The 18,663-nt window shown below is 53.5% G+C and overlaps 1 protein-coding gene and 1 long non-coding RNA gene across 4 annotated transcripts in view; one reads left to right on the top strand and one right to left on the bottom strand.

Moving 5' to 3' along the window:
• The window catches only part of AHRR (aryl hydrocarbon receptor repressor), a 61,959-nt gene that overhangs the window by 18,355 nt on the left and 24,941 nt on the right, over nucleotides 1-18,663 (top strand). The window contains exon 4 of the mRNA XM_019744617.2: nucleotides 11,033-11,139. Coding sequence (XP_019600176.2) covers nucleotides 11,033-11,139 — 107 coding nt within the window. The remainder of the gene's footprint in view (nucleotides 1-11,032; nucleotides 11,140-18,663) is intronic.
• LOC141570748 (uncharacterized) lies at nucleotides 3,951-9,542 on the bottom strand. Of its 3 annotated transcripts, XR_012495229.1 has the most exons (6): nucleotides 9,422-9,542; nucleotides 7,189-7,279; nucleotides 6,837-7,076; nucleotides 5,194-6,523; nucleotides 4,472-4,582; nucleotides 3,952-4,250 (listed from the first exon to the last, which is right to left on the bottom strand). It is a non-coding gene; the product is annotated as an uncharacterized LOC141570748 (long non-coding RNA). The 3 variants fall into 3 exon arrangements; XR_012495228.1 differs by having other exon boundaries at nucleotides 3,951-4,250; nucleotides 5,194-7,076; XR_012495230.1 differs by having other exon boundaries at nucleotides 3,951-4,250; nucleotides 5,194-7,076; nucleotides 8,872-9,476.

Below are 18,663 nucleotides of genomic sequence, written 5' to 3'. Positions count from 1 at the left end.
TGTTCTCTTGGGACCCGGCCACAGTTCAGAATCGAAGAGTCCCACACTAACAGCCTGTGACAGTGCCCTCCTGGCATTTGGAGTCTAGCGGGTAAGGTCTGCTCCACATGCCATGTCTTCATTTCCAGGACCTGAGCTGCAAGGAGGTGGTGACGTGTCAGGAAACCAAACAAGCCCCGATGTGGGGGGCTGCAGCCAGAGGTTGTGGGAGCGGAAAGGAGCCATAACATGTGTCAGCTTGGAGCCAGAGTTTGGGTGAAACAGCTCAACGGTTCCTGTGTTAATTACCTTTGGAGGTGGATCAACTAATTTATAATAAAATTTCCAGGGTAAACATCAAGACAAGAGAAATGGGGTTTAACTTTCAAACCAGCAGAGAGAAAAAGATGGAATGAGAAAATGTTATCAATCAAAAGAGAAAAGACAAGAAAAGAGAAAAAAGAAACGTGAAAACGGAGGAACAAATAGAAAGCACAAAACAATTATGTCACTAAATATAGAAAATGTCAACGGATTGCATGTGGCAGCTAGAGCACCGGGGCCATCACAGTGCTCTACTGCATCTGCTCCAAAGGCGCAGACATGGTGAAGTACCAACCAGGAAAAATCTAATGAAACCATATTAATTGTAAGTGGGCATTTTCCCGCCAAATCACGTCGTAACGCGGGGCTTTTTTGACATTTTCTCGCCAAAATTAGACTTTCCGTAAAATATTCATATCTTTCGATCTATTTGATATTTTTCTATGAAACTTTCAGTGTTTTAGTTTAAAAAGGGGTCTCTATTTATTTACTTTGCAAAATTTTTGCCGGTTCCAACTAGAGGCGATATGACGAGTTTACTCGTTTCCTGCAAAAAATGTGTTAATGTCAAAAACTCGATTTTTGGGTAAAATCCTTAAAGGAGGTCATGAAGGAGTGGCCCTACATAATGGTTAAAAAATTCATTTCATCCAGCAGGTAAAATAATTTTAAATTTGTGTGCTTCTAATAATATAACCTCAAAATCATAAAACAAACATCAACAGAACTATAAGGAAAAATACATGAATTCATCAACAGAGAGGAAGATTTTAAATAATTCTCTTCGTATTTAACAGGTCAAATAACCAGCAAAGATTATAGAATATTTGAACAATGCAAAAAAAGGGTTAATCTAATGGACATACATAAAACACTCTAGTCTGAAACTACAGAATTTACACCTTTTCAAGTCCACATGAAACTTGTAAACATATTTAAAACATATTGGTCAATAAAGCAAGTCTCGATAAATTTCAGATGACAAAATCATGAAGAATGCATGGTGAGACCTCATTGCAATTAAGCTGGAAATCAGTAATGAAAAGGTGACTCGGAAAACCCGTACAATTGGCAATAAACACGCTTGTAGATAATGCATAGATCAAAGAAAAAAACATAATGGAATTTAGAAAATATTTACAAATCAAATCAAAATGTGTGGGATGCAGCTAACACAATGCTTAGAAATAAATAACCTTCAGTGTCTGTATATAAAAGAAACACTGAAAATTAATGACCTAACATTCAGTTTAGTAGTTTGGATAAAGAAAAGTAACATGAACAAAAAGAGTCAAAGAAGGCAAATAATAAAGGGGGAGATGTTGGTGAAATAGAAAAGACACACACAATATAGTTCTTTAAAATGATAAAGTTCACAAAGATCTGGTGAGTGTGGTCAAGGAGAAAAGAGAAAGTACCAGCAATGTCAAAGGGACACAATGACAGAAGCTGCAGATATTTCAAACATAATTTGAGGCCACTATGAACAAATTTATGCCAATAAATTTGAAAACATAAATGAGTAAATTCCTAGAAATAGAGCTCATTAAAACTGACTCCAGGAGAAGTAGAAAACCTGAATAGTCATGTGACCATTGAAGAAGCTGGATCAGTAGTTATTAAATCTTCCCACAGAGAAAATCTAGGCCCAGATAGTTTTAGAGCAGTTTCTACCAAATAGTAAAGGGAAATAATTTCGCTGTGTGCTGATTCCTGTTGAGTTGGAACTAGAGATATTGGTGTGATCTCATGGTTTTTAATATCTATAGATGCAGACATAAATATCTGTGTGACTGTGTGTGTATTCTTGCTCTGTCCACTGATGGGTCTGGGAGCAATGAGGCCACAGCACCAAAGAGCACAGCTGACATGCAGATCATGGGGCCTAGACTGTTCACCATGAAAAACGATGAGGGCTTTTGGCCTCCTTCCAGAGTCAGAGCAGGGAAAATACAAGAGAGGCCAGAAAGCAAGGCTGTGCTCAGACAGTGAGGGGATGTCATGGGACAGAGCCATCCAAAGGGGCTGCACTAGCCACACGTGGGACAGTGTGGACATATACGTGAGTAAGGGTGGTGATGGGTTATACCCCAGTGAGTGGAATGGAGTTCCGTGAGTCCACTGAGTGAGTGAGTGAGGGAGGGAGGGAGGGAGGGAGGGAGTGATGAGAGAAAGCTCCTTACAGCAGACGGGACAGAGAGAGGAGGTGAATTAGGAACTCACCAGCTGGTGCCAGTGTAGGAACAGTTCAGGAAGAAACATCAATGATGCTAAAAGCAGTGTGTCAGAGTGGGGTGAAAAGTGCGATTTTGGTCGTCTTGAACTTTCTGTCAACAAAATACGGATTTATTATAAAATGAACAAAGTTAAAGTGGAGAAACTTAGCACACACTGTCCTAAGTGATCAAATTGGACCCCACCAAGAATGGAATAAAGTGCCATCCTGTGACGCCCAACAGGATGCCTGGGAAGAGGACACCGTCCCTTCCGTGGTATTCCGGCCGAAGATGAATCACCTAGGTTTAGTCATGAGGAGACACCAGATGAACCCAGACTGAGGGGCAGCCTGCAAAATAACGTGTTATGGTCTTCAGAGTCAAGGTCGTGGAAGTCACGGAAGGACCAAGGAGCACTCTGGAGGGACAGGAGCAGAGGGTGGGACGGTGGCCAGACACTGGGCTGAAAGGACGTTAGTGGGACCGTTGGTGAAACTAGTACAGAGTCTGGGCAAAGGGTATTCAGGGGGCTCTGTCCAGTTCTTATAACTTCTGTACATCTGACATTGTCTCAAAACAAACAAAACTGTGCAACCGAAAGTTTGCTCTGCGGTGTGGGGGGCTCCCAGGGCCTATGGGCCGAGCAGTCCCTGGGGCAGTGGGGAGGGTGGGCAGGAGGACTCCCAGGGTGGGTGTGGGGGGCATGGTGTGCGCATAAGTATTCATGGGGCAAGTCACCTTCGGACCTCGCAGGAGCACAGGGCACTTTCAGGCACCCATTCTTTTTGTAAAAAGAAATATAAGAATAGCCAGTATTTTCCTCATGGCCACCATGGCCACCTGTTTCACAGATGTGGTCTGAGCAGGCGAGTGGGTGGCGATGGCCAAGGGGACAAGGGTGTGGCCCCAGCAGGACGGGGTGCCTCAGGTGGGGTGCTCTCCTGACAGCCCAGGACACCTGCACTTTTCTTACAGCCACGGCCTCCAGTCCCCCAGACTCTTAGTTCAGTCTGTACCTGCCGGTGGTGATGGGTATTATACGTGACTGACAGGAACCCCTGACCTGTAGTGACGTGCGATTAACTTGTGAGGAAATTAGGTGATGATGACTGACAAGCAGGCCGGGTTATTTTCAAATCTGAGTGTGTGGAGGTGTCTATAAATTTACTGTAAATCCGCTACTCGTACAGGAACTAGACGCTGCCTGACAGCTGAGCTGGGCACTCAACAGTCCCGGACCCTGGGCCTGTGGTCATCGGAACTGCTGCTGGGGACACGGCGTGGGGCATCCCTGTGAGGCTCTGTGTGCCTGAGCTCAGACCACGGTTCCCTGAGGGTCGCTGGTGCCAGGTACTTGGGACTGCGTGTGCCCCATGCGTGCTTGTCACCAGCACACCACACAGTTATTCACTGAGTAACGATTTGATTGTTGGGAAGCACAGCACACCTTTCTGGGTTTGTTTTCATTTTGTACAGTGTTTATTGAATCCTCGGCTCAATGCTGGTGTCCTTTCTGTCCAATGTGCTGAAACGTAACAAAACGCCCAAATACATAGTTGGCTTGTTCCAGGTGCTTCACACCATGAAGGGATGTGATGAGTAGAAAGAAGATTCCTTTTTCTTTTTCTTCCCGAAGAGTGTTGTTGGTTGCATCTTTGCACTGTGATGAGGGGACTGCAGGAAGGGTGCAGTTTCTGCTGCAGGACCTGTGACCCGAGTTCCCACAGAGTCCTGTGGGCCGGGGGACAAGTGACCTCAGAAGGTGGTTACAGTGCATCCTCTCCCCAGATAGACGCAGAAAGCTGCTGCCTGCCCGCCTCGCTTAGCTCTGAGAAAAGCATTTGGCTGTTTCCTTTCCAGCTGCATTGGGGTGTGAACCGTCTAAAGCCTGCTGGTGCATCTTAGAAAACGCGAAGGTTCTTGCTGTGAAACATCAACAACTGAAGCCATACCTTGGCACAGGCTCTCGTTTTGTAAATGCCGTGAAAGCAGTGTGTTTATGCTCCTGTGTGTCTTCTTTCTGAGGGCTTTGAGTGGCAGACTTGATCGTTTCTCCCCACAAGCTGTGGCGGTGAGGAGGGCAATGCACATTTGGAAGGACACATACCTACACCCACTCCCCACCCCCACGTGTGACACACTGTTAAAACATGCCAGCACCACTATGTGCAAAGTACCCTGCACGAGGGGTCATCTTCTCCCATCCATTTTCGTAATGCAGCACAGAGCGTTCACACACAGCATCATACACACACAGTGTCTCACACACACACACACAGCATCACACACACAGCATCACACACACACACAGAGCGTCACACACACAGCATCACACACACAGACAGCATCACACACAGCATCACACACACACACAGCGTCACATAGCATCACACACATAGCATCACACAGTGTCACAAACAAACAGCATCACACACACAGAGCATCACACACAGCATCACACACAGTGTCACACACATACAAAATCACACACGCAGCGTCACACAGCATCACACACGTCACACACAGCGTCACACACATACAGCATTACACACACAGAGCGTCACACACACAGCATCACACAGAGTGTCACACACACACAGAGTGTTACACGCTGCATTCACATGCGTCCTGCTGGTTATTCCTCCTCCCCACCCCTCCCAGCTGGTTTCTTTACCTGTTGGGCCCGCCTGGTAAGCTGGCGAGATGCAGGATTAAGAGATGTAAATGCTGGTGGGGGACTAGCCTCTCCCCACTGGCAGGAGGGGCACTGCCTGGCGAGGGTGGCTGCTGGGCAGTGGGGGACAGTGTGGATGCGGCCGGGGGGGGGCTGCTGGCTTGTCCCCCGGCACTGCCCCAGTTGTGTCCTCCAGGCTGGGCTGCAGCAGCGGAAACGGGGTGTGGAGGAGAGGGACCCGTGTTTCCCTCCAGAAACGCCCTGGGCGCCTGTAGCTCTGGGGCATGTTGTGGAACCTGTGGCAACATGCACTGTGCCCAACGCCCTTCAGCAGGCGAGATCCCCACAGGTCCTCGGAGGGAGCTCAGGGGGAGCCACTGCGTCTTTTCCAAGGCCCAGGGGCCCACCCTCCCCAGGACGGCAGGTACAGGACAGGTGTGCTTCACACACCGGCAGGTGGCAGCCTGGACGGACAGCTCCGCCCCCTCTCTCCTGCTGCCCTGTTTTCTCCAGGACCCCCATCGTCTCGCTGGTGTCCCACACCTGCTGGACTCGCCTGCTCTGCAAGATTTAAGCATGTCCCTCACATCTTTACCGCTGTGTGTGCACAACATGCTGTCCAGAGCTGCTGGGGCCCTTCCAGAACCACCACTTACCCCTTGGTCTCTTTTCATGCAGCTGGAGTCAAGTCTGCCTTTGCACGTTCCTATCACCCACCTGGACACTCCTGACTTATTTGGGGGGACCCCACCTCCTTGGGGTGCTCGGCAGACAGCTGTGCTTGTCTGAGTCTCCTGCACAGAGAACCCCTCCCCATGCAGAGCAGGCACACTGGACACTGGGGCCATGGCCCTGCCAGCTGCTCAGTGATATGAAGGCCCAGTCGCCTGCACCCCATGCAGACACACCAGCTGTGCAGGGGGTGCCTGAGGCCCGGAGCTCCCTCCACAGACAGCGGGTAGCCATCTAGAAGCACAAGTACAGGTACCCTTCCAGGTCCATCTCCCAGAGGCAAAACAAGCTTATCTTTTAGTTCTGGAAACACCAACGGAGGGAGACCTGAGCCTGAGGACCATGAGGTGTGGGCCATTAGTCTGATGTCAAGGCTGCAGGTGGTTTTATAGACACAGCTGGGATGGGGGACAGGGTCAGAGGTGGGGAGACCCTCCCCGCTCCCCCAGAGCGCCCGCCCTCTCTACCCGGGTGCTCCATGTGCACCTGTGTCCCCTCTACCTGACCTCTGAGCACAGCCAGGGACGAGCAGAGCGGAGCTGCAGGTGTGGGGGTGGCCTGGACCGGAGCTGGAGAGGAAGCTCCCAGAGGACACCTGCTGTGGGCACCGCCCCAAACACATAGGTTGGTGGGGACACAGGGCAGAGCCCTTGGGGCTCTCAAGTTCACCACAACCTAGGGCCAGGTTTTACCAGGCATGCATTCCGTTAAAGCGGGGCCCGGTCTCTGGATGTGGACCTGTCCACTCCAGGAAGAGCAGCTGGTCAGAAGCAGGTTTTCAGTCCAGACGGGCCACTGGCTCGCTACCCCCTGGTGACAGGAGTCCTGCACCCCAACCTATGCACAGCCCCATGAACCCCGTCTTCCATTCAGTGCATCCCACGCCCTGGACTCACCTGTCCTGGACTTACCTGTCCTGTCCACCAAGGAGTTGGCTTCCCCTGAGCTGAGAGCAAAGTGGCTGCCACCTTCTGGGCGTCACAGCACCATCCAGAGGCAGAGGTGGGGAATCTTCTGGATTCTCCTCCACCAGAAACATGTGGCACCTCTCAGTGGCCAGACTCAGGCATGCGACCCCTAAGCAGCCACTGGTGGGGGGCTGGGCCCCTGTGGCACATGGTTTGGCCAAGGTGGCACCTTGCCCTGCATCTCTGTGCAAAGGAGATGGAGGTATCTTAGCAAGTAGGATTGGGGGTGTCGGGTGGGGGCTGGCAAGATGCAGTCAGCCCAGGGCTGAGCCTCAAAGGGAGGCCCCCACCTCACCTTGCATGGGTACACAGCCTGTGGGTGTAGTGTTTTCACAGGGATGTCTACTGTCTCTACGATAATCTTCAAATTCTCTGTTCAAATGAACCTTTTTAGGGAAGGAAGAAATCAATGAAATCAGAGAAAGGCTAGTTCCAGTTAGTTCTGCAGCCAGCTGGTGGACAGCAAGGATGGGGCAGTGAGAGTCTCAAGTTGTTGGAGACTCGGAGTGGGGGAGGAGCTGGAAGGACAGCAGCGCTCAGACTTCCGTCAGGACTCAGGCGGCTGCGTGGACCTGAGTGGGCAGCCCTGGCCGACGCCACATGGTCCTGAGCTCAGTCTGACCAGTGTGGAAAGCGCCAGGCTCCTCCCAGGGCGAGGTGGGCTTCCGTGGGACTGGGGTCTTGGAGGCCTCCTATCTCTGACTGTCCCTCAGAGTCCAGGATAGGTGGGAGGAGGACATCAGGGGGGGTCCTGGCAGGAGCCCATCTCGCAGGGCTCAGCCTCCAGTCTGTGGACAGGGCAGGGCCAGCAGGTGGGCAGGTGCTCAGGCCACTCGGTCTCTGGTCGGTCCCACGGGCAGCTCCCTGTACCCTGTGCCATGGGGCACCCTCGTGCCTGGAACACCGCCGCCTCACCCATCTGGGCTTTGTGGGGGGCACAGCCACGCTCTCTCCACACTCTCAGCAGCTCCTGGAAGGACACTGGCATCTGTTCCCTGCCAGCCTTTCCCCTGACCCATTATGTGGACAGTCAGGTGGGAGGAGCCGGAACCTTGGTGGTGGGCTTCTCCTTCCTCCCACAGGAGGACACAGGCACAGAGAGGGGGCCCTTCCAGAGTGCGTCCAGCAGTGGGGCTGGGGTCTGTGCAGAGTCCTCTGGCCAGAGCTGGCGGCCCCTGCCCACAGAAACCCCTCTGTTTCCCCCTCCCAGGTCAGACCCTCAGGTGAGACCCTGCGTCCCAGGGAGAAGAGTGACCCAGGAGAGCCCCTGAGATAGAGTAACTGACCCCGGTGACCAGCAGCTGAGGCAGGTGCTGCTGGGAGGGGCCTGGGGGCCTGTAGGGGGTGGGGTGGGGGCTGCTCCAGGTGACCTGGCTGCAGTGTCATGAGCTTCACCCACTGGTAACAGGAATGAACTGATCCGGAGCCCTTGGGCCCCAACTGTGACCCCCCCCCAATGGAGTTTGCCCCATTTCAACATCCCAAGCCCTCCTGAATCTGAGGACCTGGGAAATGAGGGGGCAGCCCCTGTCAGCTCAGATGGATTTCGGGAAAGCTCCCCCCCTCCCCCCCTGGCTCCGAATCGCATTCAGTTTCTTTCTGTCTTGCCGCAGGCCTGGGGGTGGGGGCGGCGGCGCTGCTCGCACGCGAGGCCCTGGCCGGGGTCCAGGCGGCTGTCACTGCGGCGCTGAGGCCCCATCGCGTGACAGGACCGAGGAGGCTGCCGGGCGTGGCCCGGAATGTGGCTGCGGAGGAGGGAAGTGGGGGTGCCCGCGGCAAGGGGCGGGCACGCGATGCAGGGGGTCGGTGTCCCGGTGCAGAGATGTGCGTGGGAGCGGGGAGAAGCTCTGGGGTGGGATGCCCCCCTCCTCTCCCCTCCTCCCTCTGATCCCTGCGTGGGCCACGGCCCCTGTGCGTCTGGGAATGAACTGTCCACGTTGCAGTGTGGGGTTGGGGGTGGTCATCATCCCGTACTCACGATGTCACCGACTGGGGATCCCTCCCCCAGCCTCACAACTGTAGGAGTCAAGTCAGTCTCTCCCACCCTTGGCGTCTGCGTGGGGAGAGCGTAGCAAGGCAGGGACAGTCCAGCCCCAAACCTCCCCTTTCCCTCAATTCAGTGCGGCTGGGGAAGGACTGGGGGCGGTAGCTGACTAGAGCTGGGGTGGGGGTGGGGTGACCTCCGTAGAGCAGCTCGGAGGTCTGGGTCTGCAGCAGGCAAACTGGGTGCACTGAGGTGGGGGCCCTGCCCCTGCCCCCCGGCACCTCTCCTGACCTTTACTGAGCCCCAAATCCTCCCAGGGGTTGTGGCCTGGCCCCCACCCTATCGGATCCAGACCAAGCCCTGAAGTGGCAGGACCGTCTGGGTGGGCTGAGCCTGGCCATAGGGGCCACCTGGAGCTGTGAGAGGAAGGGATGGGGTGGGAGGGCGGAGGAGGCCTCCTTGTCTCTGGGACATGGCTTCTCCTACGTCTTTCTCAGCATCTGAGAACCACACTGGTCATGTGAGAGCCTCTGTGGGAGCTCACCTCAGCCTCCGGAGCATTGGAAGACCAGGTTCCTTCAGGGGAAGGGCTCTGCAGTTCAGGGTGCTCAGAGCTCAGTGTCTGAAGAGGTCTGGAGTACACAGTACGGCGCAAAAGGTTAAAAACAATCTCAGGGGTCGGAGCTCAGTGTGTCACTGCCTTGAAACCCAGCAGTCATTGGGGGTATTGGTTGCTGTGAGAGTTCCATTTAGGGAGGGTGGCGGGGCAGCCTGTGTGCTTTTGCCAAGATCCCCCGGGACCCCCAGGTGCCACTGTCCCGGAAGACGGGAGGAAATGGTTCCTTTCCTGTCACATTCAGTGCCTCTACCGCAGGTCCTGTGTACTATTAGCTGAGGAGAGGATGGTGATGGTGCAAAGGCATCTGAGGGAGGAGGGGCGGAGACCCGAAACCAGAGACCAGAGACCACAGCCTGCTATGGTGAGGCCACTGCCCGGGCCCTCCCGATTGCGCCCCCTTCCAGGAAGGGGCCCAGCATGGTCTCTGCAGGTCCAGTCTGGTGGGGGAGGGTTAGACTGCTCCAGCTGGAGCGCACACATTGTGCCCTGTGGGTTGGGCACAGGGCACCCCTGGGAGCCGATGCTGCCCCACTCTCACGAGCAGCGGGTGAGGGTGCTGGTAGTGGAGGCAGGCCCTGCGTCTGTGGGGCACGGTGGGGGCTGAGATAGAGCTTTGTGGTTCCCCTCACAATCCATGGATAAGACAAGCATCACACACCAGCACGACTACCGGTTTTTAAAGAAAATGCTGCAGGTTGAAGTGCTGTGTTTATATTTTATCCCAACTGCAGGTACCCCACGTCCAGATGGGCCCTGGGCATTTGGTTACATAAATATCACCTGTAGCTTCAGTTTGCAAGTCTCAGAAATGATGGAAGGCTGCAAGGGCTTCCCCACCTGCCCTCTGGGGCGGCACGGCCGTGAGCTCCACCGGGGCCCCTCCACTTGCCTGTCTCGCTACCTCAGATGGGTTCTCTCTACCCATCATTCCTGGTGCCAGCAAGGATGCCGCGGGCAGAGCTGGAGGTCCCCGACCAGCCCCATGAGCTGGGTGTGGGTGACGTCTGTCTCTGATCGTCACGGATGACTGGCTGGGCTCTTCACTCCACAGGGGAGATGAGGCCAGCCTGGGGGGTGGGGGTGGGGGATGGGGAGGCGCCAGGGGTCCACTGGTGTCACAGGCAGTGTCACACTGCCCTGCGAGCCTTCCTGGGGCTGGAGGGCTCAGTGTGGTATCGGACACCTGTGGGGGGTGAGCTGTTCCACATGGGGGGTCCCTGTGGGGTTTGTGGAGGGAACAGAGCACTTCCTAGGGAGAAGGTCGGGTGGGTCCTCAGGGTTAGACCCAGCCATGATGTCCTCTGCCAGATGTTAGCAAGATGCTCCCACCTGCTGCCCCAGCTCCTGCCAACTGCCCTCTTCCCACGTCCCTGCGGCCACAGGTCAGCTTGGGAAGGTGGCTCTGCCTATGGAGGGTAGCAGTGAATAACAGCGGGGTGAAAGTTGGGGAAGCACAGAGAAGTGAAATGTAAGGAAGGCTCATGACTAGGCCGGGGTCCCGGGAAGGGCGCTAACTGCTCTGTTTCTCTCCGACAGCCGTGCAGGAGCGGTGCCCTCGGCAGCCGGCCGCCAGTGCCCCCTCCCCAGGAGACAGCGGTCCTCGAGGAGCATTAGCTGTGCTGGAGGGGAGGCTGTTGCTGGAGGTGAGCCCCCCTCCTCTGGTCACACGCAGAGGGTCTGTGCCGTCCAGGCCCTCAGGTGCTGACTGGTTACACTGAGCGAGAAGTTAAGGCTCTGAGAGGTGTGGGTGGGAGGCCCCAGGGCTGCCTGGGAGGTTGGGGCGCCATTGCTCTGTGTGAGCTGCCCAGACAGAGACAGCCGGCCAGTGACGTCGTGGCCACACTTCAGATCTGTGGACCGTTTACATTCTGCGTGCTCTGGTTTTACTTGTCCATGGGAGAGCCTATAAAAGGTGAAGCGGGTTTTTTCCTTTCAGATGAAGGGTGGAAGATGGCACATTAAGCTTCCTGGAGTCTGGCAGGTGTGCCCGGTTGGTCCGTTTGTTGGTGTTACACACTGGGCATGGTGGGCCGGGTGGGCCTTTTCACCTCAGATGATTCTGGGGTGCTTTCCCTGACCCTGTCAGGTGGTCCCTTTCTTAAGGAGAGGAGATGGTGAGGGACTTTTCGGATTGGATCAGGTTGGTGTTTCTCAGAATGAGGGTGTCGCTGCCTCACCAGTTACAGACACCGAGCACCCCAGGCCCTGGCTTGTCCCTTGTCAGGAGGGGCTGGGAGGATGCAGCTGTCCCTCCACCAGAGGGTATGGGCACATGGGTGGAGCTTGTGGCAGATGCCCAGTAACCAGCAGCTGAGGTGCCCGGGAGAGGGGACCCCATGTTCCCCTGCATCCTTCTCAGCGCCTGTGTCCCGAGCAGAACTGGTTCTCGCCACCCCCCCACCCCCAGCCCTGCTTGTCCCTCCAGGAGAAACCTTCTCTACCCCCCCACCCCCAGTTCAGTCGTCTGTTAGGCTGATGACTTGAAGGGCAGACATGGAGATGTATTGGTACCTGTCAGCTGGCTCTAGTCCCGCCCTCTGAGCCTGCGGCAGCTCAGAGCTCCTTCCACACCGAGCTGCTCCTTCCACACCGAGCAGCTCCTTCCACGCCGAGCTGCTCCTTCCACGCCGAGCTGCTCCTTCCACGCCGAGCTGCTCCTTCCACGCCGAGCTGCTCCTTCCACGCCGAGCTGCTCCTTCCACGCCGAGCTGCTCCTTCCACGCCGAGCTGCTCCTTCCACGCCGAGCTGCTCCTTCCACGCCGAGCTGCTCCTTCCACGCCGAGCTGCTCCTTCCTCGCCGAGCTGCTCCTTCCACGCCGAGCTGCTCCTTCCACGCCGAGCTGCTCCTTCCACACCGAGCTGCTCCTTCCACACCGAGCTGCTCCTTCCACGCCAAGCTGCTCCTTCCACGCCGAGCTGCTCCTTCCACGCCGAGCTGCTCCTTCCACGCCGAGCTGCTCCTTCCACACCGAGCAGCTCCTTCCACTCCGAGCTGCTCCTTCCACGCCGAGCAGCTCCTTCCACGCCGAGCAGCTCCTTCCACGCCGAGCTGCTCCTTCCACGCCGAGCAGCTCCTTCCACGCCAAGCTGCTCCTTCCACGCCAAGCTGCTCCTTCCACACCGAGCAGCTCCTTCCACACCGAGCTGCTCCTTCCACGCCAAGCTGCTCCTTCCACACCAAGCTGCTCCCCCCGCTGCCAGAACCACAGGCAGACCCTGAAAGGAAACCCAGGAGGTGCTGGCGCCCAGAGACTTTGGCCTTAGGACCCGACTTCTCACTGTGGGCTCACTGACCCGAGCAGCACCAGGCCACCTGCGGACCTGGGGAGGCTGGTGTCTGAGGTGGAGGCACCAGGTGCATTCCTGCCCTCGGGTCACCCAGCCCCTTCAGCCTCTTCTCCACTCCAGGTCCCTCCCTCCATGCTTTTCTGGGTCCTCTTGGCAGCTTCCCTGATCAGCCTCTAATTCAGTCGTTTCCCCATGTGGGCTGGGGGAGGGGGACTGTGGTGTGACCTCTGATCATCTCAGGTCTTGAAATCATCGAGTCATCATCTGTAGTCCTCACATCCGTGCAGCCCCCTCGGGGAGGAAGGGGAGCCTGCCCGGGGCTTTTCTGTCGGAGTCAGCCAGGCCCCTCAGACACTGGCACCCACTCCCCTTCTTCACTTTCAGCTTTTTATTAGAACGTTCAGATGCTTACACAGAAGAGAGGCTAGAACAATGGATGGCCAGGGACCTGTGGCTGGGCCTCTGTGGTGGCCAGCTTGGCCAGCTTGCTCCTCCTCGTCCCCTGCCCCTAGGTCCCCGCTCTGCTTTATCCTCTCAGACCCGCCCTCCCCCCCTCCCTCACTCCGTCACTTCTTGGTCCCTGGGTGTCCTCTCGGCCCTGCACTGGCCTCCTATCTGCCCGGCCAGGAGCTCTCCCCTCTCCAGGTACCTGGGTGAGTGGCCGAGCTGGGATCCAGGGAGGGTGACAGCTGGACAGATTGACAGACAGATGTCTAGAGTGATGAAGGAGCAGGCGAACTGGAGAGGTCTGCAGCACAGGGCCTGGGGGTACTGGTGCCAGATGGAGCTTGGTGTCTCTGTGTTCCCACCTGCCCCCAATGGGCCCCCATGACCACGCCCAGCTCCCATGCTCTCCGTGACCCCTATGACCTCCATGGTCCCCACAGGAGCAACATAACCCCCCACAACTCCCCACAATTCCCCACAACCCCACCCAGCCCCCAGAGCACCCCAGGGCTCCACGATCCCCACAGGGACCCATGACCCCCCAGGACCCCCACAACCTCCAAAGTTCTTCACCCTCTGAAGGCTTTGGATGTGCTCTCAGGAAGAGGAATGAGCTTATAAATCTTTTCCTTTTGTAAAAAATATGTGAGGAAGTACATTCTTGTAGTTTGCTGGTTTCATGTGTAATTTCCATAAAAACCCTCTGGGGGACTCCTGGCCCAGGGCAGGTACCGTTTCAGTTGTCTGGAGCAGAGCAGAGTCTAACAGCAGAGAGCTTTTGGAAATAGCATGCTTTCAGCAGCGGAAATACTTCCATTCTTCATTATTTGTCAGGGTTTAGGAAGCCAACTCTTAAATATCATTTTTCCTTTAATTTTTTTGGTCACTGCTAGTAAAATTGGAGCAGGAAATGTAACAGTTTGCATTTTTTTCTTGGCGGAGATAACTGGCGTTGCCTTTTTTTTATTCACGTTCAAAGTTAATAAAACCTTAATCATAAGCTCTTTTTAAAACATTTGTTCTGAGCTGTCACTGCAGAGGCCTGTGTGCACTGCCCAGAGCTGGGAGGCTGTTCTGCTCATATTGGAGCATCCTCACAGCCTCGGGGTTTGCAGAGAGCAGCCCCCAGGCTGCCTGCGCGCCTGAGACGCCCTCCCTGCGGCTCTGCTTGCTCTAGACAGGCTGGCTGAGGACAGGCTGGTGGAGGACACTCGGGTCCCCACAAGCGCCCTCAGGGCCTGGAGGGAGGGACACCCACCACCCTCTGTGTGTGGATGTTTTTGCAGCTCCCCTCCAGGGTGTGACTTGGCGAGGAGGAGTCCCCGAGACTGAGGGACCAGGGACCCTGCCTGGCTGCTTAGAGCACTGCCAGCTGTCCTGTGGCCAGGTCAGATAGCGTACCCTTGCAGTTCCCGAAGCCGCCTTCTGCCACCTCCTGTTTATTGGTCCCTGTGGCCACAGGATGTTTCTGGAAGTTTCCTTTGATTGGAATCAGGGAGGTTATGTAGTGAGCACCCTTCTTCACCCCCTGCGCTCTCAAATGTCAGGTCAGAGACTCGTTTGAAGTGTAAAACTATTCCGAAAAAGAAAAGCAGGCACACCACACAAGAATCACAAGACAATCCAGCTTTTCTTTCCTATCTTCAATCTCTTGAAGATGAACTGGAAAAAAGGAGAGGTTTATAGCAGCACATCACTAATTCATAAAAGTTTAGAGCTGGCGCAGACTGCAGAGTGCTTATGGTCTGATGTCTGTTATTTTAAGATGATGAAACCAAGATATGCAGCTGTCAGGGGCTCATCCAGGGTCCCCTTGGCGCTAGGGTTGGAGCTGGGGCGGGACGGAGTTTCTTTGTCTGCTTTAGTGGTTCTTGGGCCCAGTGGCTCCAAAACCTCGGCCCCCCCCAGGGAAGCCGGGACAGACAGACAGACAGAGCTACTGCCCACGGAGCATGCTAGCACAGGCACCGGGCACTCTTGGCAGCAGAGGTTTGGGGTGTGCCGTTGGTGAGGAGAAGAGAGCTTTGGCCTGGAGGAGAAGCCAGGAGGGCGTGGGGCCATCAGGGCCCCAGCACCACGTGCACCTCAGGTGTGCAGCTGTGAGCCCCAGCGGTTGGGGGTGCCTGGGCTTGTATTGGCTGCTTTGAAGGTGGACTGCAAGGCCTGTGTATTTAGTGCTCACAGGGGTATGAACTTGGGGGGGGGGGGCGGGGGTGGTGGAAGGGGGGACGGGTCAGAGTGACGGTGTGACCACTTGACCCTGGCGAGTTCCGGTGCATGGTGGCTACATGGCACATTTTCTAACATTTTAAAATTTATGCACACTAAAATCCATCCTTTTTGGCAGTGGGGTGAGAGCACTGGGATAATGAAGAGACAGAACAATTCCATCCCCCCCAGCTACCTCCACCCCCGTGCCACCGTGACCACCCGCGGGCACCCGGGCACCACGGCTGCGCTTGCACCCCCCGCACGTGACCCGCAAGCCACGCGCAGCGCGCAGCCTTGGGCGTTGGGCTGCCCGGCTCGGCCAGACGTAGCTGTGACGCCCTGTCGCCGCCTCGGTGGGTGCATGGACGGGTCTCCGCGTGCTGACCCTCTCACCGCGCGTGGACACTGGGGTCGTCGCCCGGCGCTGGTGTTTATGAGTGAAGCTGCAACAAACATTCACACAGGTGTTTCTCTGAACACAGGTTTCCGTTTTGTTTGGGTAACACCTACGTGTGAGCGCTGGGCCCTCGGGTTAAGTGCATTTCTTACTTCACAGGCACTGCCCCGCTGTTTCCCAACACGGCTGTGATGGGCGTTGCGGCCGCTGCACCTCTGGGCCTGCTGCGTGTTGTCTTTTCGCAAAGCCATGAAACAGGCGTGTGCTGGGATTCGTTACCGTTGTATTCGAGTTCCCTTTAGGGCCGTCGATGCTGAGCAGCTTCTCCTGCTTATTTGCCCTCCGTACACCCTCAGCCTCTTTGTAAACTGCCTGTTTAAAAAATCAAGTTGTTCGCTTTCTTCCTATTGAGTTCAGAGAGTCCTTGATGTATTCTGGACACATGTCCTTTCTCTTATGCATGATTTGTAAGTATTTTCTCCCAGCCTGTGGCTTGTACTCTCCTTCTCTTGACAGGGTCTTGCAGAGAGTGAAAATATTTAGTTTTGATGACGTCCAATTTATCAATTTATTTTTTAATAGGGATGATTTTAGTGTCACATCTAAAAACTCTTTACCTAACCTAAGGTTACAAACATTTTTTTCAAAATGTTTTCTTCCAAACTTACATAGTTTTACGTCTTACATTCAGGCCCATGTTCCATTTTTTAGTTAACTTTGGTACGTGGTGTGAGACAGCAATCAGGGTCTTGTTTTTGGGCTGGAAAGTCTGGTCACTTTAGAATCATTTACTCGGCAGACTGTCCGTCCTCGGTTGACTTGCCTTCACACCTTGGTAAAGACAGTTGGCGTATTTCTGTGAGTCTGTTTCTGGACTCTCTATTCCGTCCCATTGGTGGTATGTCTGACCTTTCACACGTAAGCACTGTACCATCTTAATGACTGTTGCTTCAAAATAAGTCCTGCAATCACATGGTGGGAATTTTGCTTTTTTATTGTTCTTTCTCAGAATTGTTTTGGTTATTCTAGTTCCTCTGTCTTTCCATATAAACTTTAGAATCAGCTTGTGGATATCTATAAGGATTTCTGTGGGGACTGTGTTAAATGTCTAGGTCATTTTGGGGAGAATTGGTGCCCTAAGAGCACTGACCACAGTGTATCTCTCTGCTCGCTCTGGCCTCCTATCACTGTAATCAGTGTTTGTAGTGCTCAGTGTACGGACCCTGTGTATATGTTAGATTTATGCCTAAGTAGTTTATATTTTGGTTGCCATTACCAGTGGAACTGTTATTTACCTTCAGTTTTCACTACTAATATACAGAAATGCAATTTATTTTTCTAGGATGACTGCATCTGTTACCTTGCTGACTTTATTAGTAGTTCTTGGAGCTTTTTTTGTAGACCCCATGAGAATTTTTACATAGATTACCGTGTTGCCTGAGAATAGAGACGGTTTTATGTCTCTTTTCTTCATCAACATGGTTTATTTTCCTGCCTTACTGCACTTCAGGACTCCAGTACCATGTAGCATAGGAGAGGTGAGGGGACACTTTTGCCCTGCACCTGGGCTTGGGAGAAATCTTCAGTCTTTCAGCCTGAAGTATGACATTAGCTTAGGTTTGTTTTTGGAAGATGCCTGATATCAGACTAAGAAATCTCCCTCTGTTTCTTGTTTTCTGAGAGTTCTTATTGTGAATGGATATTAAATTTTGTCAAATGCTTTTTCTGTATCTATTGAGATGATTGTGGTTTTCCTTCTGTTAATATTCTGTTACTATTGTGAATTACATTGACCGAATATTGTGAATTTCAAATGTTGAGTCCACCTTGCATGCTTAGGATAGATCTTAGTTATATATCGCTGGATGAAATATACTGCTAGTATTTTGTGGGGATACTTGTGTTTATGTTCATGAGAAATATTTTTGTATTTTTCTTTCTTGTAATGTCTTTGTCTGGTTTTGATATCATGATAATAAGGCTTCATAAAATTAGTTGAGAGTGTTCCCTTCTCTTCTATTTTCTGGACAAGATGGTGTAGAATTGGTATTATTCCCTCCTGAAATGTTTGGTAGAATTCACCAGTGAAAACAGCTGATCTGGGAGTTTTCTTTGTTATCAGATTTTAAACTATGAATTCAATTTCTTTGGATATAGGATTATTCACGTTCTTTAGTCTAGTGTGAATTTTAGTATTTTGGGTCTTTCGGGGAATGGGTCCATCTCACCTACTTTGTTGAATTGGTGGGTACAGAGTTGTTCATGGTTTTCCTGTATTGTCTTTGTCATGCCTGTCGGATCTGTCGTGATGTCTCCTCTTTCATTCCATTGGTAATTTGTCTTCTCTTAGTTTTTCTTAGTTGGACTAGAGATTTGCCAGCTTTATTGATTTTTTTTCAAAGACACAGCTATTAGTTTCATTGATCATTGCCATGGACTGGATATTTGTACCCCCTCCCCCCAATTCATATGTGGAGATCTAAGCCCCAATGTCATGGTGTTTGGAAGTGGGGCCCTTGGGAGGAGATGAGGTCATGAGGGATGCCCTTATTAGTGGGATTAGTGCCCTTGTAAAAGAGGCCACAGAGAGCTCCCTTGCCCCTTCTGCCATGTGATGTTACCTCTGGGAGGTTTCCCAGAATGAGGACTGCGTTTCTGGTTGGAAGTTCCCACTGAGTGACCACATGATGGACAAAAGCACGAGGGTGTTTGCCTTTATGAAATTCCACACCCAGGATCAGGAGTAAACCTACCTACTCCCAGAGAGGGAGCAGGAACCTGGAGGCTGGAAGGCTACCAGGACTCGCCTGCAGATGGCAGAAG

Source organism: Rhinolophus sinicus, linkage group LG03, assembly GCF_036562045.2.
Source record: "Rhinolophus sinicus isolate RSC01 linkage group LG03, ASM3656204v1, whole genome shotgun sequence".
NCBI classification, from domain to species: Eukaryota; Metazoa; Chordata; class Mammalia; order Chiroptera; family Rhinolophidae; genus Rhinolophus; species Rhinolophus sinicus.
This window is presented reverse-complemented; position numbering and strand designations above follow the sequence as displayed.